Source organism: Lepidochelys olivacea (assembly GCF_965140295.1).
Source record: "Lepidochelys olivacea isolate rLepOli2 genome assembly, chromosome: 15".
Taxonomy (NCBI): domain Eukaryota; kingdom Metazoa; phylum Chordata; order Testudines; family Cheloniidae; genus Lepidochelys; species Lepidochelys olivacea.
Genome location: NC_140425.1, coordinates 26,738,208 through 26,759,315, shown reverse-complemented (window position 1 = coordinate 26,759,315; position 21,108 = coordinate 26,738,208). Strand labels below are relative to the sequence as shown.

General features: G+C 40.9%; 1 protein-coding gene across 1 annotated transcript in view; it reads left to right on the top strand.

The window, feature by feature from the left end:
- The window catches only part of DNAH10 (dynein axonemal heavy chain 10), a 90,758-nt gene that overhangs the window by 60,402 nt on the left and 9,248 nt on the right, over positions 1-21,108 (top strand). Inside the window, exons 49-65 of the mRNA XM_084648769.1 lie at positions 283-454; positions 2,244-2,447; positions 3,134-3,214; positions 5,226-5,423; positions 6,141-6,302; positions 6,998-7,172; positions 8,853-9,034; positions 9,887-10,023; positions 10,955-11,172; positions 11,897-12,118; positions 13,759-13,906; positions 14,957-15,236; positions 16,169-16,398; positions 17,504-17,777; positions 18,304-18,408; positions 19,084-19,238; positions 20,238-20,392. Of these exons, the coding sequence (XP_084504895.1) occupies positions 283-454; positions 2,244-2,447; positions 3,134-3,214; positions 5,226-5,423; positions 6,141-6,302; positions 6,998-7,172; positions 8,853-9,034; positions 9,887-10,023; positions 10,955-11,172; positions 11,897-12,118; positions 13,759-13,906; positions 14,957-15,236; positions 16,169-16,398; positions 17,504-17,777; positions 18,304-18,408; positions 19,084-19,238; positions 20,238-20,392 (3,098 nt within the window). The remainder of the gene's footprint in view (positions 1-282; positions 455-2,243; positions 2,448-3,133; positions 3,215-5,225; positions 5,424-6,140; positions 6,303-6,997; positions 7,173-8,852; positions 9,035-9,886; positions 10,024-10,954; positions 11,173-11,896; positions 12,119-13,758; positions 13,907-14,956; positions 15,237-16,168; positions 16,399-17,503; positions 17,778-18,303; positions 18,409-19,083; positions 19,239-20,237; positions 20,393-21,108) is intronic.

Below are 21,108 nucleotides of genomic sequence, written 5' to 3'. Positions count from 1 at the left end.
TGTACAAATATCTAAATAAGATAGTGGGGAAACAAAGGAGAGGGAGAAGTCCAAAATGATTTTGAGGTTCTGAGCCTGGAGGATTGTGGGGATGGAATAGTTTAAAGAGAATACAGAGCAGTAAATATTTTGTCACCATTTTACTTTCACATTATATGTTTACTAGTTATGGGACCAAACCAGAACCCTGGGGAAGTTGCGTTCCAGATTCAAAATCATGTTGTTGGCCCATCTCTACAATATTCTGTGTCTTTCAAGTGTATTTTTATGTTACATTATTAGGTGTTTGAAATTGTTCTGAGTCGAGGATATGGAGAAAATAATTTCCGGGAAGACTTAAAAACACTGTATGTAAAGCTTGGTATTGAGAACAGGTCGATGATTTTCCTGTTTACAGATGCCCATGTGGCAGAAGAAGGTTTCCTGGAACTCATCAACAATATGTTAACTTCAGGTGATGCAGGAACATTGGTTGCTAATCCATAAATACTTGCAATGCACAATCAAAAATGCACCTTTGCTTGAGCCACCAGACAAATGTAGCTTTTAAATATTAATGTTTCCTATTCGTACTGTGTCCTCTGATGCTGGAGTTCATGTTTCAGTCTGAGGGCAAAAACACTGTTTCTTTAAATATTACCTGAAATAACCTTGGCTTTGGTTATAGCTTTTCTGCATCCCCACATGGTCATATGCATATGTCTGGGTAGGTTTAGTGGGCTAGAATGGTTATTTTGCCCTGGCCATGGTGCTTGACCCAGAATTCTCAAACTATTCCTTAATGTGGACTATATCTTAATCGAGATTGTCTCATGTAAATCTTTGATTCCATTCATGATCCAGAGGACACGTCCTCTCTCATTGGCAATTGAATAACATCCAATCGCCATATTTGGGGTCGGGAAGGAATTTTCCTCCAGGGCAGATTGAAAGAGGCCCTGGAGGTTTTTCGCCTTTCTTTGTAGCATGGGGCGCGGGTCACTTTCTGGAGAATTCTCTTCTCCTTGAAGTCTTTAAACCATAATTTGAGGACTTCAATAGCTCAGACATAGGTGAGATGTTTATCGCAGGAGTGGGTGGGTGAGACTCTGTGGCCTGCATTGCGCAGGAGGTCAGACTAGATGATCATAATGGTCCCTTCTGACCTTAATATCTATGAATCCCCATGGAAACTACAGCACGAGCTTGCATAGGTAACCTCCACAGATCACCACCAAGTGCTTTGTGACCCACCAGTGCTCCACAGCCCACAGTTTCAGAATCTCTATTACACAGATCACACTTACTCTCTTTGTTGTAAGAAAAGGAGTACTTGTGGCACCTTAGAGACTAACCAATTTATTAGAGCATAAGCTTTCGTGAGCTACAGTAGCTCACGAAAGCTTATGCTCTAATAAATTGGTTAGTCTCTAAGGTGCCACAAGTACTCCTTTTCTTTTTGCGAATACAGACTAACACGGCTGTTACTCTGAAACCTCTCTTTGTTGTGTTCTCTTTCCTTGTCTCCCTTGTGTGTATCTCTGTGTCTGTCTATTTGTCTGTCCAACCCTGTCATGATGTCTGTCTGTATCAGTTGTTAAATACATAGAGTAGCCATTTGTTTGTGACAGTTAAAATGTAGATTGATTATGATATTCACTAGTTACGTTTTATGTACAAATCTGATGAAGCATGCGTTTTAATTTTTCATATGCATGTGATCAAAATAATTTTTAAATATATTTTATTTTACATTATTATAAGCACCGATAAATTACTTAGCACCTATATGTTGTTTGCAGTGTTGTTGTAGCCCTGTTGGTCCCAGGATATCAGAGAGACAAGGTGTGGGAGGTAATATCTTTTATTGAACCAACTTCTGCTGGTGAAAGAGACAAGCTTTCAGGATACACAGAGAGCTCTGTGTAAGCTCGACCCAACTTCTGTTGGTGAAAGAGACAATCTTTTGAGCTATGATGTTTTATATGTTTGAAACCTAAACAAAAATGAAGTAATTATTCCTCACAACACCCTTGTAAGATATGAAGGTACCATAAATATTGCCCGCATTTCCTAGATAGGGACAGTGAAACACAGAGAGGTTAATTAAGTGATTTGTCCACAGCTATTAAGAGTAACTTTTGCTGAGCCAATTTTAGAAGTCAGGAATTTCCTGACTTCTGGGCCCATGCTTATTCCCTACGCCCTGCTGCCTCTTTGCCATACTGATGACTTTCTGTGACTCCTCTGTCTTTATATGGTAGGAATTGTACCAGCACTTTTTCCAGACGATGAAAAAGACTCCATACTCAGTCAGATTGGAGATGAAGCTATTAAAGCTGGAATGGGACCTGCTAAAGAAAGTGTCTGGCAGTATTTTGTAAATAAGAGTGCAAACAACCTTCACATTGTACTTGGGATGTCACCAGTTGGTGATACCCTGAGAACGCGTTGCAGAAATTTCCCAGGTCTGTATATTAAATCTAACACTTTAGTGTTTAGCCCCTGTGTACGTATGGGATGCAGGTCGGCAGTTGCCTTTTATGTACTCCAGTGGGTGTGTGCAGATATCAGACACACAGGCAGTTAAACTGCATCAAGGCAAACATACAGCATAGTGCGTTTCATTATTAAGAACTTGCACAGTTACTTACCACACATAAGTGGAGATTATTGATTGACATTTACAAGGTCAGTTTATATTTGGGTCAGACAGTTAACAATCAGTTGATTAACTTCTTTGAGCCAGGAATGTACAGTAAATGGCCTGCCTGTTTTGCAGCATTTAGTCTCTGTGTTAGAGTAACTCTCGAATTGTTTCCATCCGCTGGTTTGGTATTTACAGAGAAAAGTGGATTTGTGAGTGGCTGTGAAAATAAGAGAAGTTTTATTGCATCCCATACTAAAGAACAATGCACTGAGTTAGAAGAGGGATAGGCCTGGACACTGGGCACTTTCTTCATTATTTGATATTGAAATAGAGGGATTGGCTTATGTGTAAGCACCTTTGCTAAAAGTACCAGACAACTGTACTAATTAAGGTTTTGATCCAGCAAACACACACATGAGTAAAGTTAAGCATAAGCATGTTTTCAGGATCAGGGGTTACTACTGAAGATGGACTGTTTTGTTGACAATACTCATTTTTTTAAAGGTCTTGTTAACAATACTGGTATTGACTGGTTCTTGCCCTGGCCCCCACAAGCCTTGTACGCAGTTGCCAAGTGCTTTTTAGGTAAGTAAAATGTCAGGCGTTTTTAACCTTCAAATTCATGGTGTATTCTGTGGTATCAAGAAACACGCTCCTTACTTTAAGATATTGTAAGGCTCTTTATTTGCTCTTACATTAAGGATGCTTCTTGGGTCTAAACTAACGGTGTAATGACTAAAAAACATTCAAAAATGGTTACTGAGATATCATAGAATCATAGAATATCAGGGTTGGAAGGGACCTCAGGAGGTCATCTAGTCCAACCCCCTGCTCAAAGCAGGACCAATCCCCAACTAAATCATCCAGCCAGGGCTTTGTCAAGCCTGACCTTAAAAACCTATAAGGAAGGAGATTCCACCATCTCGCTAGGGAACCCATTCCAATGCTTTACCACCCTCCTAATTAAAAAGTTTTTCCTAATATCCAACCTAAACCTCCCCCACTGCAACTTGAGACCATTACTCCTTGATCTGTCACCTGCTACCACTGAGAACAGTCTAGACCCATCCTTTTTGGAACCCCCTTTCAGGTAGTTGAAAACAGCTATCAAATCACCCCTCATTCTTCTCTTCTAAAGACTAAATAATCCCAGTTCCCTCAGCCTCTCCTCATAAATTATGTGCTCCAGCCCTCTAATCATTTTTGTTGCCCTCCGCTGGACTCTTTCCAATTTTTCCACATTCTTCTTGTAGTGTGGGGCCCAAAACTGGACACAGTACTCCAGATGAGGCCTCACCAATGCCAAATAGAGGGGAATGATTATGTTCCTTGATCTGCTGGCAATGCTCCTACTTATACAGCCCAAAATGCTGTTAGCCTTCTTGGCAACAAGGGCACACTGTTGACTCATAAAAGCACAGGTGTCTGAGCTGAGCCTTAGCTGCTTACAGTTGCTCAGACTGTATAAATCCTGACAGGTGTGAAATCCTCCCTTCTCAGACTATAGGTCTTTTAATATGTCTCTTCCCCAAATATTTTTTTAAGTTTTCTAAAATTCAAATTGAAACAACAAAGCTGACGGTTCTGCATTTCCAAGAAGTTAGATCATCTTATGGCCAGGTAAGTGAAATAAAGCATCCTGACAAACATTGGCAGGATGTTTCCAGTCCTCTGCACAAGGTTCAGTGCCAAAGAGCAGGTTTTCACTTCTAGACAGATCCCTTTCGGGGTTCTTAAATGAACGTGGTTTAGAGATTGAGGATGGGATTTTGAGAAGCACAGATCCCGGACTTGCTTTCTGGAGGCACTTAAGCCCTTCTGAAAATCCCACCCAGAGGCAGTAAAAAGTAATAGATGCACAAGGGATTACAGGGAGCTGGCTGCAAGGAGAATGGAAAGGGACTTGGGAGCTTTAGTTATGAAACAGTATTACTCTCACTCCCTCCTTTCTGCTAAGAAGGTAGACATCAAAGCTGTATCTAAACACAGCTCTCAAATCATTCCAGCTTCCCATAGGGTGTCCACAGGAAATGTTTGATTCTTAAACTTGCACAGACCTTGGTTTTTAAACCTCTGCAGATCTGGTTGTGTTGGTCTTGAACTGCAGCGGACTATCTGCTCTAATCTTACACTTTCACATCTACAACTTCTTGTCCTTTGTTGTTTAAATGGTGAGTTGAGTTAGGCTAGAAAAGAATTGGTGGCTGGAAAATAGTACATTGTACTATAATGCAAATACCTGAGCTCAATCTGACAGTGGGTGCTTATATCCCAGACCCCACAGAACTCAAATTTGCAGCCTTCTTCAGGGGGGTGTGGAGGTGTGCAGGGAAAGAACCTTTTTTACATATACTGGTAAAGTTAAGAGAGAACTCCCAAGCCTAGAGGCAGCATGGTTTAGTGCTCTGAGCAGGAGACCAGCTGTTAGGACTCCTGGGTTCTATTCTTAACTCTGCCACTGACTTTTCTTTGTCCTAGGGCAAGTCATTTAATTTCTCTGTGCCTTAGTTTCCCTATCTGTAAAATGGGGATAAATGAAATTTAGCATCCTTTTAAATGCCTTTGAGATGTTTTATTTTTCATATCCTCTTTTCAGGAGAAAATCCATTGATCCCGGCAGAGCATGCAGAGTTTGTGATTGAGCACATTGTCATGGTGCATGAATCTGTAGGAAATTTCAGTAAAAAATTCCTACAAAAGCTGAGACGCAGCAACTATGTTACACCAAAGAATTATCTTGATTTCATTAATACTTACTCAAAATTGCTGGAAGAGAAAAATCAGTTCATTTTAGGTAAGGTTTTCTCTTTTTAAGACTGTATGTGATTGAAATGTTTTAAACAGACTCATTTCGCTCAGCAAGTCTGTTGAAAAGCAATAAAATAAATACAACCCAAATGAATGTTACCTGAATAATGGGCTATTCCCTGAGTGACACTTCTTCTTTATCTGGACCCGAGCCTGAACCTCCTATCCAAACATCCCTGAGCTTTGGGAGAGTCTGGATATGGATTTGAACTTGGTGTCTCAGACTCAGCTCAGGGTTTTATAGAGATGCCTGTGTGACATGTGCTTTTTCCTCTTGGCAGTTAGCTGTATTCTGGTGGATACTGAAATGTGCCTAATGCATTGAAATGTGATTGATGTACAGTCAGAGCTGGTCTTCTGCAGAAGCACAGAAAATGTGCCACAGGAGGAGAGGGGACGTGGTTCAGCCAAGTTCTGCGACTCCTGAGCTGATGCTGTAGCACTGGGATTGAAAGGGGGAAAACTCTCTTGCTGGACTCCTTACCATTTTACACTCTCAACAACAGGCCTGACCAAGGAACCTGGGCTCTTGGAAGCTCCATAACAACTTGTGACCCTGCAGAAACGGCAAGGGAGGCCTGCTGCAGTTTTAAGAAAAGGACTGATTTCTTTGACTACAGAACAGGACACATTTTAAATAATGGTGTCTGTCACTGTATGATAGCTCATGAATCACTAATATTTCTCCCTCTTTTTCACTAAGCACAATGCAAACGTCTGGAAGGAGGATTAGCTAAACTGAAGGAAGCTGCTGTTCAGTTGGATGAACTAAATGAGAAACTTGCAGAGCAGAAGATTGTACTGGCTGAAAAATCAGCTGCCTGTGAGGCCTTGTTACAAGAGATAGCAACCAACACAGCAATAGGCAAGTATTTAAAACTCCTGTCATATCGCACAAGCTAAGCTGGGTTGGGCCAGGTCAGTATTAGGCTGGGAGATTCTTAAAGAATGCAGGGTTGATGATTCAGTAAGTGATACTCTTGTTCTGTCAGTATTGACCGAAGGTCCCACCATGGTGTCATTAATGGTCATATAGTACTTCGCACAAGAGTACGACTGTTGACTGTTTGTTTCCTGACCAAATTCCAACCTGTACAATTGCAATCTGCCCATAGAAACATCCATTGCAGTTTCAAGTAGATACAGTGTTCTTCTTCACATCCCATCCCAAACTGTTGGGGAGCAAATTGTGAGAGAAGACACTAGCGGCAAGGGGAGTTTTGTGAGGCAAAGGCATGGCAGCATGTGGGAAGGCAATGGGAGTGAATGGGCCGGGGATCAGAAGGGGATTTGTAAGCTGTTTCCTCTCTGAAAGAGGAGACACAAACAGGAAGAAGAGAGTAGAAAAGGAGATGGTGTTCTGTTGTTCCTAGCATTCCAGAACTTATCTGTGTTGGGAAGAGTACTGTGAACAGCGGTGACCTAGCACCAAATGAGTTAATAGTGATCTAGAGATAGTGGTAGTTTCTGATTTTAGGCCATGTGCACTTCTACTGGTTTGTTAGCGAGATACAAATCTTAGTAAGCCATTTACTATGTACTGCCTTTTGCACTTCTTAGCTGAGGAGAAGAAAAAATTGGCAGAAGAAAAAGCAGTGGAGATAGAAGAACAGAATAAAGTCATTGCTGTTGAAAAGAAGGATGCTGAGACGGCCCTGGCTGAGGCCATGCCTATTTTAGAAGCTGCTAAACTGGAGCTGCAGAAGCTGGACAAGTCTGATGTCACAGAGATTAGGTGATTAATTCTGATTTGTAAGAGCATAAACTCTTAGAAATTCGATTCCACGGTGCCTTTGCTGTAGTCTAAGTACCTGACAAGCACCAGCACCCTCAGCCTCACACATTGCTGTGAGGTAAGGATGCATGATCATCCCTGTTAGACAGATGCGGGGATTGAGGCTAGAGAGGTCAAGGTCTCATCGGGAGTCTGAGGCAGAGCTTGGGGATCTCCAAGTCCTGTGTGTCAACCGCAAGCCTGTCCTTCCTTCCAGGAAAGCAATCCAATATTTGACGTCTTTCTAATTATTCTGTAATACATTTCTGCCACCCTGAGTACTGCTGAAGTCTATGTGGGGGTCACTCAAGCAGTAGCTATCCTAGCCCTTTCACTCTGGGGTGGTGATTTTATTCTGCACTAGATGTGGGATACACAGCACTTGAGTTTCAAAGATTTTTAATGGTATGAATGTGTATTTCTCTTTTTATATACCTTCTTCTTTTTGTGTTTTAATAATAGCTTCTGTAAAGGTGGCTTTAAAGCTATACCCAAACTTCAGCTCCCCTCAAAATTCTGCCATTCCTTCTCCCTTCAGACTCTTCCAGCCCCCACCACACTTCTTAATTGTCCTCCTCCCACTAGGCCTCTAGACACTCTTCCTCCCTGTTCCCCTTGCAATGGGCAACTTGACCTTCCTCTGCCACTCAATGGAGCTATGCCGATTTACACCAATGGAGCATCTGGCTGTTGTTAAACACCATTGCTTTTCGCCAGACCTGGAGCAGGCAGGAATGCAGGGCTCAGGAGTCAGGCAGGCAGGAGGGGTCTCATAGTAGCAGCCAGCCAGGGGTTGCTCAGACAACTTCTTGTGTTGTGTTTATATAGAGCTGGTTTATATAGAGCGCCTCAGCCAATAAAGGGTGCTGGATGTTTCCCCCAATTGGGAGCTTCAGGGGTGGGGCCCTCTGCATGCTAGCACTCACTGGTTCCCTTTCTCTGGTTGGTTAGGTGATCTGCTGGTGGTGGTTGTGGCCTGATGCTGCCTGTGGGTCCGGGTTCAAGGCCTGTCATCCCTCACAGTTGTTAAATAATGTTGAATAGGAAAGCACACTTACATTTAATACACCTAATATAATAAAGACCTTTAAACAGGAGATAGATGAGTACCCAGAAGAAAATATTGTACGATGGGATACAACTGCTACTGTAATTCAAAGGAAAGATCAGAGTATCAGACTTTGATGAGTTTCTTCTCACCTTTCCATCCTAAAATCTCCTTTGTTCCCCTAGTAGATTACGCTAGTTTAGCCAGGAGTCCCGAGGATTATTTCCAAAACCAGCTCAGCACAGCTGCTGCCAGTGTTCTGTCACTGTTACTGCAGGCTGATGCAGCTTTAAGCTCCAGTAAAAACATGGTTAAGGGTTTTATTTCTCTGATGGTTGAACTCCTTTAGAAACCTTGAGGAAGTTGTTGTATGAATGTAATATTTAGTTTTTAGGCCTCTGTTTATAAATCTTTCCTTGTTTGGATTGGATTGTATTTCTCACTTGGATGAGGAGGTATCTTGGGGAATTGCTATATTATATCACCCTTTGCACTAAACACCACTGGTTGGAAAAAAAACTCTTCCAACAAGAGTTATGTATTTATAGCATCATGCACTTTATTTCCCCCCTTTCCCCATGTTTATTTTCTAGGTCCTTTGCTAAGCCCCCTAAACAGGTGCAGACTGTTTGTGAATGTATCCTCATAATGAGAGGATACAAAGAATTAAACTGGAAGATGGCCAAAGGAATGATGTCTGACCCAAATTTCCTGCGATCCCTTATGGAGATAGATTTTGATGGAATTACTCAGACCCAAGTTAAATCCGTCCGAGGTAAATTGTTCAGCTAATGAATCAGGCACTTGGAATTTAATGTAGAGTTTTATTAATATTATTTGAGATGTTAGCTGCTATGCTGGATGCTTTCTTCTCTTCAGGTGAAATTTACCCTGGCGCCGAGGGCAAGCGTGAGGCTTCTGCCCAACTTGTTTTGCACTGTGGGCTTAACCAGGTCTTTCCTGGCACAAAGGCCTTGTGCTTGCTCTCTGCACAGGGTTATGCCTTAACTTGCATTGTAATCTTGGTTGACTTTTGCTTAGAGAAGGTTAGACATAAACTGAACAGTGGAGCAGGGCCTTTGTTTGTTTTTTAGCTACTTGGAAAGTATAATTGTCACATCATTTTCACGATGAACATTAAAGATACAACACACATGTGTCACAGAAAGGCAGTGGGCTGCAACTCAAACTAATTGGACCAAATTCTGCTCATGCTTACACCAACGTAAATCCAGAGTAACTCCAGTGGAGTTACACTGGGGTCAGTGAGAAGAGAATTTGGTCCATTAAGCATAATAACCTTTGACTGCCGTTTAGCAAGCAAAGGGCTAGATTTTGAGAAATGCTGAGCAATCCCTGTGAAGTGCTGTTCTCACTCAGCTTCCCTTGGAGTCAGCTGGCCTAAAGTCCTTGAATATCTGACAATATCTTGCTTGTTTTATTATTGTCCAGCAGCATAACCTTATACTGTAAAATTGTTTTGCATTGGTTATCACATCCTTGTTCCAATACATACCACAGAGCTAGAGAGCTAGCTGAGATTTGATTCACAAGGAAAGCTATTGCTCTTGTGATTTATGCATTGTTATTAAACTGACTTGCAGTGTTTTTGTGTGTTAACGTTTAGCTCTGTTAAAGACTCTTAACACGACATTTGAAGAAATGGAAGCTGTTAGCAGAGCAGGATTGGGAATGTTAAAATTTGTCGAGGCAGTAATGAGCTACTGTGATGTAGCTAAGGAAATCAGGCCAAAGAGAGAAAAGGTACAGTGTGCAAATATGAACATAAATGACTATGAAGAGTGTTTGTTGCCACAAAAATAACACTTGGGAATTTTATGTACTGCAGTGTTTCTCCGCATCAAAGTGTCAACAGCTATGAAAGTGGTGTTTGCTAGAACCACTGTAATAATAATACCTAGCTCTTATATAGCACTTTTCCTCAGTAAACCTCAAAGCACTTTAGGAAGCCAGGCTTTCAATTGCAAGCTGCTGTTTTCATTGTATTATAGGTCTGTGATACCAGTTTCTATTTGCATTAAAACATGAAGTAAAAGGAGGAGTTTTGTAATGTAATATTTGGGGGGGAGAATGGAGAAGGAAGTTATAGATGCCTACTGAAAACTCACTTAAAATAATACCCAGGGCATTTGAGCATAGAGGGACTCAATGGTATGTCGAATCCATTTCCTTGGTTTAAGCAGGAACCATTTTTATGGCCTGTTTAAAAAGGGCTAGCAATGTAATTCTTTTATAAAATTAAAGTATAAATCCTACCAGTACGACTACGAAACATCTCTGCTCACCAAGGAAGGTTTTCTGCTGGCCAATGGGCAAGTGCATTTGTCAAGTCCTGGCTCTAAATGTTCTTTTAGGCCCTAATCCCTTTTTCCTTAGGCAGCCAGTACTCTTATGGATGTCTGTGGGACTGCTCATGTGCTTAAGTACCTGGCTAGATCAAGGCTAAGAGTTTTGTCAGTGTCAGGACTGGAGAATCAGACCATATTATACGTGTATTGGGTGAGAGGAGTTGGGTGAAAAACAGTGCCTATTTTTTCTTCTTACACTATTTATTACCAGATTGTCTTAAACATATATGAAATAGCTAATTGAAGGTTGAAAACCAATGATTTTGCACCAAAAAATAAAACTCCTCTCTCCTCAGACATGACACATGATGTCTTTCATAATGTAGGTGGCTAGGTTGGAACGGAACTACTATTTAAGTAAACGTGATCTGGAAAAGATACAGACAGAGCTGGCGACAATTCAGAGGGAGCTCAAAGCTTTGGGTGACAAGTATGAAGCTGCAATAAGGGAAAAACAACAGTTACAAGAAGAAGCAGAGATCATGGAAAGGAGACTTATCGCTGCTGACAAGCTCATCTCTGGCTTGGGATCTGAAAATATAAGGTTAAGTCTAGTGCCAGAAGAGAGATTTTTTGCATTAAAATGTAAGCTCAGAAACCACGCATAAAATTTTCAAAAACACCTAAGTGATGTAGGAGTTTGTCCCGTTTTCAAAAGTGATTTAGGCACTTAGGAGCCTAAGTTTCAATGAAAGTCACTTTTGAAAATGGGAATTAGAATCATAGAAGATTAGGGTTGGAAGAGACCTGAGGAGGTCATCTAGTCCAACCCCCTGCTCAGAGCAGGACCAACCCCAACTAAATCATGCCAGCCAAGGCTTTGTCAAGCTGGGCCTTGAAGACCTCTAAGGATGGAGATTCCACCACCTCCCTAAGTGCTTTTGAAAATTGCACCCTGTGTGTTTTGTTTGTTTCTGTGAAGCAACTAACATACTTTGGCCCCTGAAAAATAATAAAAACAAATAATATGATTTTTCAATCCAGAAGTCTTTACTGGGTATATTTGAGACTCACAGTTAATCTTTTAAATTGAAATGGAAAAAGCAAAATGTAGCTGCAGTTAAGTACTGTTTAAAGGCATGATGCAAATCCAGGTCAAATTGAACATTCTGCTGCCATTACTGCTGTGCTATGTGGTTGGTTGTAGGTTTGGGGCTCTTCTCAACCTGAAGCTAAAACATAAGCAGCTTTAGAAATGCTGGAGTTCTCTGACCCCTGCTGCAGAAAAGATCTCAGACTGACCCAGAATTCATTAATTTTTCTATCAGATGGACAAATGATTTAGAGGAGTTAAAAATACGAAAAGTGAAGCTGCTAGGTGACTGTCTACTTTGCGCTGCTTTTCTGAGCTATGAAGGGGCATTCAATTGGGATTTCCGTAATGAGATGATCTACCATGAGTGGCAAGAAGATATCCAATCACGAGAGATTCCTCTCAGCCAGCCTTTTAGATTGGAAAACCTCCTGACTGATGACGTAGAGATTAGCAGGTATGTGAAATCACTGAGCTTTAAAAAAGCAGCCCAGCTGCTACTGAGTGTAGAGAAGGGCTGAAGTCACACAGTTTGGATCTGAATCTGGATCCAGGATTGGAGATTGTTGGGTTCGGGGGCAGAGGAGGGGGTTGGGTTTGGCCCATCTCTGTTTTTGCACTAAATCAGGAAAATCAGAAAAACGCCATCAGCGTACAGTCGCCTCTGAAAAGTGACTGTTTGAAAATGGGATCATCTTTCTCAATAGAGAATAATAATTTTATAGTCCTTTTCATCCGAGAATCTCAAAGTGCCTTGCAAAGAGATCTTCCCCCTGTGTATTTGGAGTCCTGTCTGCTTACTCCAATGACAAAATTAAATTTGAACTACTTTTTACTCCTGTTAGCCAAGCATAACCAATACAGCTATTGTCTAATCTTGACCCCTCTCCAATATGAAATATACTGTATTCTGCTCACACTGATCAAGGGTGGGAGGGATAGCTCAGTGGTTTGAGCTTGAGCATTAGCCTGCTAAACCCAGGGTTGTGAGTTCAATCCTTGAGGGGGCCATTTAGGGATCTGGGGCAAAAATTGGGGATTGGTCCTGCTTTGAGCAGGGGGTTGGACTAGATGACCTCCTGAGGTCCCTTCCAACCCTGATATTCTATGATCAACAGAGTTTTTAACTAAATTCCAGTCTGGAGCTCTGTTCCTGCTCTCTGTTACCCTTAGGCTACCAACTGAAGACCCCTAAATCCTATACAGTGATTGGTGCTCTGGAAGTACCTGATAGAGATTAGATAGATAAGTGTAAGAAAGGTCAGAATGTCAATGCAGTGGGCTTTTACCGGGGTGAGCAATGGCTGAATTCGTAGAGTATAATCTTTACTACTCATGATGCACAAGCATCCCAGGAAGAATTTCAGATTCCACGGCTGGCAGAGAGACAAAACATCTTTCTTCTTGTGAACTGAGCACCTGGAATCTAATAAATCGTACTTTGTACATCTATAGCACTCAGTATAGCTGGTACCACATGATGCCATTGAAAAATTTGTTTCACAAAGTAGATCCAGACTATGAGTGGGATGCAAAGATCAGTGGGAGTCCTTTCATTGACTTCAGTGGATCTGGGTCAGGACCTGTCTCATTTAAACCAGTTTCTGTCTAGTTCAGGATTATTCACCATAGTACATTAATTAGTGCTTTAACCAGGCTAGTTATAAGTAACTCAATGATGCTTTCATTGTTTCCCTTGGGAGCCTATGGTTATGTCTACATGGCAAAAAGAAAACCCATGGCAGCAAGTCTTAGAGACTGTGTCTACAGACTCAGGCTCATGCTGTGGCACTAAAAATAGCTGTGTAGATGTTTGGGCTGAGGCTGGAGCTTGGGCTCTGAAACCCACTCCTCTCCCTGGGCTTCAGAGCCCGAGCCCAAACATCGGCATGGCTATTTTCAGCACTGTAGTGGAATTCTGTAGACCCAGGCTCTGACTCGCTGCTGTGAGGTTGTTTTTGCCATGATACACTGTATGTTCTAGGGTGTTGTAATAGAATGCTCAGTAGAATAGCACTGGTTTACCCGTAAGTGAAGCATGCTGCTGTACCATAAAGAATAAAATACACCGCAATCTTTACTCTGTTTCCTTCCCAGGTGGGGCTCCCAAGGTTTGCCTCCAGATGAGCTCTCTGTTCAGAATGGCATTCTGACAACACGTGCTAGCCGATTCCCTTTGTGCATAGACCCCCAGCAGCAGGCATTAAATTGGATCAGGAGAAAAGAAGAAAAAAATAATCTGCGGGTGAAGCTAAATTTTCATTTTATTTTTATATTTATTGTTTTGAAAGATGCATAAATATCTGTCCTTGGCCAAGGCGCCAGTTACTAGTGGGAATTGGCAGTCATGATGGTTGAGCCTCAACAGGATGGAAGTGCAGTGCCATTAAGCATCTAAACATAAAGTCAATTATCCAGATGGATAGTGACCCCGCCCTGCATCCAGCCTGTGGAGGATTGAAGCAGGATATTTGAAACACCAGAAGCCAAGCTGCCATGTCAGAGACCTCCAATTTTGGGAACAAAGAATGCTGGGCTCCAATTTCCTTCTACCCTCAGCAGGGGAGCAACAGCTTACATCCTGCTTCTGTCTCTTTTAGTGCTATGTGACATTGGAAGACCAGAGGCAGATGCCACCAAGACGCCTCTTCTCCAGTGATAAAGCATGTTGTCAAAAATTCAGGAGTTCATCTGGAAGGGGTGTCTGTTTGGGGAGGTGAAATGCTGTTGTATCGAAGAACTATTTAGTCTTAATCCCCCCGGGCCATGACCCTCCCATGATCCTCAATTCCCTCACTGTTCCAGTCCTCCAAGCTCACTCAAAACCATTGTTTTCCCCTCCTTGCTCCATTGCCTAGCCATCTAAACCCCTACCTTTTCAGTTCTGGGTACCCAACAATGTGATGCTCGTTCTGCATGGCACCTGCAAACTCACTTGAACTTTGGGCGTGCCTCGTTACTCATGCTGCAAGGTGCATGACTTGCATCTCACAGAAAGCCCCAGTGCTTGCAAGAACAGGATAGATAAAAGTTTAGGCCACATTGTGTTTAGGGATGCAGTTGCAGCAGGAAATAATTGTTTTCCAAGCGGATAGTTTTTCTCAGTGGATCAGAATCAAGAATGTGCTTTCTTTGATCTCTCCCAATCAGGGTTATATCATCTGTAGGATGAAAGGCAGAGATGCATAGACAAACAGCAAGCTTAATGAATACTGGTAATTATTGTAAAATAGAAATATTCAGTGAACTCAATATTAACTGTTCCAAATCTTTCCATTTTTCTGTTCTCTTTCAGATGGCTTCCTTTAATGACCCTGATTTCCTTAAACAACTAGAAATGGCCATAAAGTATGGGAGTCCTTTCTTGTTCCATGATGTAGATGAATACATAGATCCTGTGATTGACAACGTCTTAGAAAAGAATATAAAAGTTGCCCAGGGGCGAATATTTATCGTACTGGGTGATAAGGAGGTAGACTATGACAATAACTTCAAATTGTACTTGAACACCAAGCTAGCTAACCCTAAATATTCACCATCGGTGTTTGGAAAAGCCATGGTTATCAACTATACAGGTGAGCATATGCATGCTGTTAGAGACAGAGTATTAACTGCTCAGTAGTGCAAATATAGGGCATAAACTAGGCTCAGATGAGCTATTGCTCCAAAAAGCTGAGATCCTTTCTCTTGTATCAGAAACCACAGCACATGAGTTTGGATGAGTTCAACTGCAAAATGCAAGCATTTTCAGCCAGGGGATATTGAGCCCAGCTGCAGATTCATTAGTCTGAAACCAATGAATCCAGGCAGTTACTCTGCTTTTCGGCTGGATTAAGTGCTGGTTGTGTACCTGCGCAAATCCAGGTCTGGCCTGAGTGAAAGGCAGATTCTGACATCCTTACTCATGTTGTCTGACACCTTTCTCCACTAGTCCCATTGACATCTCATGGGGCAAACTGCTTCTCAGTAGCAGTAAGGGGGTCAAAATCTGGCCCTAGATGAGTTAGAAAACAGAGAACAACTGCTGTAAATAATGGCTAGCCCTCTGACCACATCAGAAGAGGGAGACAGAAATGTCCTGGCTCTCTGGCAGTGGAATTTGCAGTGCCTGTTAACTATGTATAATACTATAATGTATGTTATATTGTTTATACTCCTCCTTGTATTCAGCCTCTGATAATACTGAGTCCTACCTTGAGGGCAGGGGACTGGACTTGAAGACCTCTTGAGGTCCCTTCCAATCCTACGATTCTCTGATTCTATGATTTAATGTTAAATTTTTCCACTTCCTGCTGTTAGTCTAAAAGGAAACTAAACTACATGCTGCTTATTAGATGTGTCAGGTGAGAACCAATATAGAAGAACAAAACTCAATGCTGTTAACTAAACCTGTCTTTTCAGCACAGAGTTATATAAGATCATATAGCCTGAAGGAACTGTATGAAAGCTAACCTTGTGTTTTAAGAAGATTGTGCTGAGGACATGGTTCTTCATTTTCCATCCATAGTTACACTAAAAGGCCTTGAGGATCAGCTGCTCAGTGTTATTGTGGGGTTTGAAAGAAGAGAGCTAGAAGAGCAGAGAGAACATCTCATCCAGGAAACCAGCGAGAACAAAAACTTGCTGAAAGATCTGGAAGATTCTCTCCTCCGGGAACTGGCAACTTCCACAGGAAACATGTTGGATAATGTGGACTTGGTGCACACCCTGGAGGAGACAAAAGCCAAAGCTACTGAGGTACCTATAAGAGCCTTATCTCATGGTTGTTCTACGTAGGAATCCCTGTCTTTCCTTTGGGATTTGTTTCATCCTCCTTTATTCCTTAAGTTAGGATGTAAGTTGAAAAGGAGCTGAGAGTTACATGGTGAGCAGTTGTCTATGAGAACTCCATACATGCACAGATCTAGCACTTGTGTCCAGAGACAGAAATCTTAATTCTTTAAGAATTTGTTTGCTCCGAGTTGCCCACTTGATCCAGGAATGTTTATCCATAATCAGAAATATATTATCTTTAGGTATGGGGCCAGACAGCATGATATTTCCTGAGGAAATCCCTTAGTGTGCAGAAGTCTCAAAGTCAATCTTGGGCCTATGAAACACCATCACTTTACAATGTTCTGCTTGATGTGATGGTGGTGAGTCAGAAGGTCTTCATCTGGATCATGAATTCATGATGTAACATCATGACATATTTCAGTGCCATGGGGAGGATTTTATTCCATCAGACAAATAGCAAGCCTACCTTCAGAGAAGACTTCCTTATAATAGGGATCTTTTAGTTAAAAAAAAAAAAGCATGTATCTATCTCTGTTATCTTTGGTAACATGTTATTCCAACTCTGAAACAATCTTTGCATGGTTTTATTAGAACTGAAGGTTCACTGAAATTTGTAAATCTTTTCCAGTATTTCTTACAAACATACAGTGCTCTGTATCACAGATATTCCAACTTTATCATCTGGAAATTTAATAAACTGAACTAAAGCATTTTTGGAGAGGGAAAAGAATGTTTATTAATATGATTTTTTTCTTTAAAAAAGGCTACTTGAATTTTTAGCTATTCAATGTGGGATTGTTTCAAGGAAATGTTCTTGGTTCTGTGGCAGCAACTGGCTTTTGATGGCACACCTGCCAGTGTTCATATGATTTTTTATAAATGCTGATACTTGTTTACTGCTTGATATATTTTTAAATCCTGGAAGGGTTGTTCATAGTATTTCAAAATGCTGTTTCAATATTGTTTAGCCACAGATTAGCTCAGCATATCATTAACCATGTAGTTCTGTGTAGTAGTTATACATGGATAAAATTAATGCTTGGGAGCCACATTTCTCACTTGCTAGGTATCAGAGAAACTCAAACTGGCTGAGAAGACAGCAGTGGACATTGACAAGCTGCGAGATGGCTACCGACCTGCTGCTAAGAGGGGCGCCATTTTGTTCTTTGTTTTATCTGAAATGGCCCTTGTCAACACCATGTATCAATACTCCTTGGCCTCCTTCCTAGATGTGTTCGGGTTTTCGCTTCGGAAATCCATGCCCAACTCAATTCTTCCAAAGAGGCTAAAAAATATCATGGATACATTGACATTCAACATATATAACTATGGCTGCACAGGTTAGTGTGATTAAGCACTGGGATGGCATTGTGTATGTTTGAATGACTGTAATGGGAATTCCTTCAGTCAGTTGTGCAAAGCAATGTAATTTTGTGCTGTCAAAGGAATTTCAACAAATATTGAATTCAGTAAATATTCTGTTTGCTGCTAATGCTTCTGCATTCTCTACCCCATCTTCCCTCATGTTAAGGTCGCTCTGAGACACAGGGAAGTGCTGTATTCCATCCCTTGGATATTTAAGAAGTACTTCTACTTTTAATAAACAATCAGTTACAAATAGCAGTGGTTCCAAACCAGAAAGATTGATCTCAACCTCTCTGAGCTTTGGAGGGGAGATCGTTTGGAATCTGAAGCTAGATCTGGATGTGAATGTTGTAGCAGGCTCAGATCTCTACAGCGGGCTGAACCAAAATTCACCACCTTGAACTTTGTGGGGTGATCAGAGTCAAGATCTGGATCTGAAATTTGTCCCAAGCCCAAATTCTTAAGAAGCAGACTGATGAGAATATTATGTTCTTATTTCAGGCTTGTTTGAGAGACACAAGTTATTATTTTCCTTTAATATGACTATCAAAATAGAACAAGCTGATGGTAGAGTCCCACAAGAAGAACTGGACTTCTTTTTAAAAGGTAACTTGGATACTTAGTACCTTCTAGTAGTTATATGCTCTTCCAGAATTAAAATCAAGATTTTTGACTACATATATTTGACTATCAAAGTTAGCTCCTTAGTAAAATTTCCATAAGCACCTAAGTCCCATTTACTTTCAATGGGACGTGGGCTCCTAAATCATATAGATCCTAAAATTTAGCATGCTGAGCCTGAGCCCCAAAGAATATTTTAAAATAGATGTTCAACAAAAATACCTGGCATATGTTCAACTAAAGACAAAGTAGTAGTTTACTACTTCTATTAACGGGTTATAGCACGTTGTAACTGACACAGTGGATCCTCAGCTGATGTAAATTGGCATAGCTTAGTTTAATTCAATAGGCCTAGGCTCGTTTACACCAGTAGAGGATGTGGTCCCTTGCATTTGTTTCCAGCTTGTTTGATGGCAGAAAGGCCAACAGTGAAATTCTGACTCCAGTGAAGTCAATGACAAAGCTCCCATTGACTTCAGAGGGGCCAGGATTTTACACCAAGAGTCCATCTTTAGTTAAATGCATAAATAGTGGCAAAAATACAAACTTGGCATGCAAATATTTGCAAAGTAGTAACTTGTTCTCCAGCAGACTAATTAAAAGTCAGTGTGCTCCCTTTTATGATAGTGATATTTATTTAGTTTTCTGAATTGTGACTAGGCAATATTTCCCTGGAGAAGAGTACACGAAAGAAACCATGTACTTGGCTTTTGGATCAAGGCTGGGAGGACATAATTCGCCTATCTGAACTATTTCCTGAGGAGTTTGGGTCTCTTCCAGATGACGTGGAAAAAAATCTTGAAGTATGGAAAGAAGTAAGTGATTTTCTTAGTCTAGTTTCTATTCCCTCCCTCTTCAATTAAATGTTCAAACATGATCCAACTTGTTAAAAATGTTTGAGCGATCACTGGCTTTTCCCTTTAATTCCCTGACTGGATGTTTCTTTAGAAGCTGGGGGTAATTGCATGATCTACATAGAAACATGGAAATGGCCATAGTCAGACCAGTCAGCCATTTAGTCTGCTGTTCTGTCTCCAACACTGGCCAGTACCAGATCCTTCTGGGGAAGGTTCAAGAAACTGATAATGAAAAATCTGGAATAACCTACGCCTGGGGAACTTTCTTCCTGACCCTGGGCAGTTTGTGACTGGCTTATGTCTTGAAGCATGAGGGTTTTAAATGTTTTAAAGCATCTTATCTTATGTAACTGTGGATGTTCTTGTTTTCCAGTTGAAAGTCTAACATGAGATCCCTGCCCCAATGAAGTCAATGACAGTTTTGCCATTGGCTTCAGTAGAGTCAGGATTTTACCTCTAATCATTTTTTAAATCCTATTAAATTATTAGCTTTTATCATCTTGTGGGAGTGAGTTCCACAGAGTACTTACATGTTGTATAAAAAAGTATTTCCTTTTATCAGTTTTAAATTTGCTGCCTTTCAATTTCATTGAATGTTCATTTGTTCTTGCATTATGCGGGAAAGTAAATAGGAATCTCCGATTCACCTTCTCTAGACGATCCATTATTGTCTTGAGCTTGTGACCTCATTTAGTTGTATCTTATGAGAATTACCATAAAATGAAAGTATGACAATGGCATTGGATAGACACGTTTTATACTGAAAAAGTTGATTTTTGGCATTTATTTAGTATTTTTTTCTAGTTTAGTTTCAATTTTCTGTGATTCTTCTCTGTTTCCCCATGTCTGTATCTCTTGTTGCAGTCCTGTTATCAGATTGACTTTATCTTTCCTAATAAACTTGGTTGATTTATCCATCTGATCAACTCATGTTCTCTACTGTATTTCCTTTCTCAGTGGTATGATCTGGATGCCCTGGAACAATCACCATTTCCCATGCAATACCAAAATAGTCTCACACATTTTCAGAAGCTGCTGCTTTTACGTTGTTTCCGAGTAGACCGCATATATCGGGCAGTAACTGACTACGTTACTCTGACAATGGATGAGAAGTAAGTTGCTGTCATATTTTTTTTTTTTATCCAGAATCTTTCTAAGTTTTAAAAGAACCAAAGAAAGTCGGAGGTAACCTGAATCAATTGCTAAGCATTTACTGCAGATTGATATTTCATAGACACAAACCTAAATGTGAATGAAAAATGAATTGTGTTAGATTCTCACAAGCTTTTTTGACTTGAGAGCTTTGAAAAGTAAACAAAAAGCAGGTGGTAATTAATTGAAAAATCAGTGTAAAGTGGGGAAAAAAGTATACAAAAGGTCTCCTGTCCAGTGCTTCCTTACTGAGGTAAATACATGTGGGGAAGATTTGCTCACAGGAGAGCAAAGGAGTAACTGATGATCCCCTGCTTTTCTCCAGAGCCTTCCTCAGCTAATTCTAGTGCATATCCATGTACATTTCTCCTTTCATTTAGCCTCTTAATGCATAGTTAAAGGTTCTGTATCAGACTGGATGGATTTTATTTTTCAAGAATTGCAAGTGTCCTATTTTAGCTGGTATTTATAACTTCGAGGACATAAGCATTTTTGGAGCTGCAGCTGTTTTAGGGGCAGTGTGATAACCCCTAGCTACTCTACCTGAAGATGTTAGCCCTTTGCTCATTTCACTTTACCAGAAATTAGCTGTCCCTCTCATTATGCAAATCTTTGCCATTCGCTCTTCCTCCCACCAAAACACCGTACCCTCCCTAAACTGACAAGTATCATTATT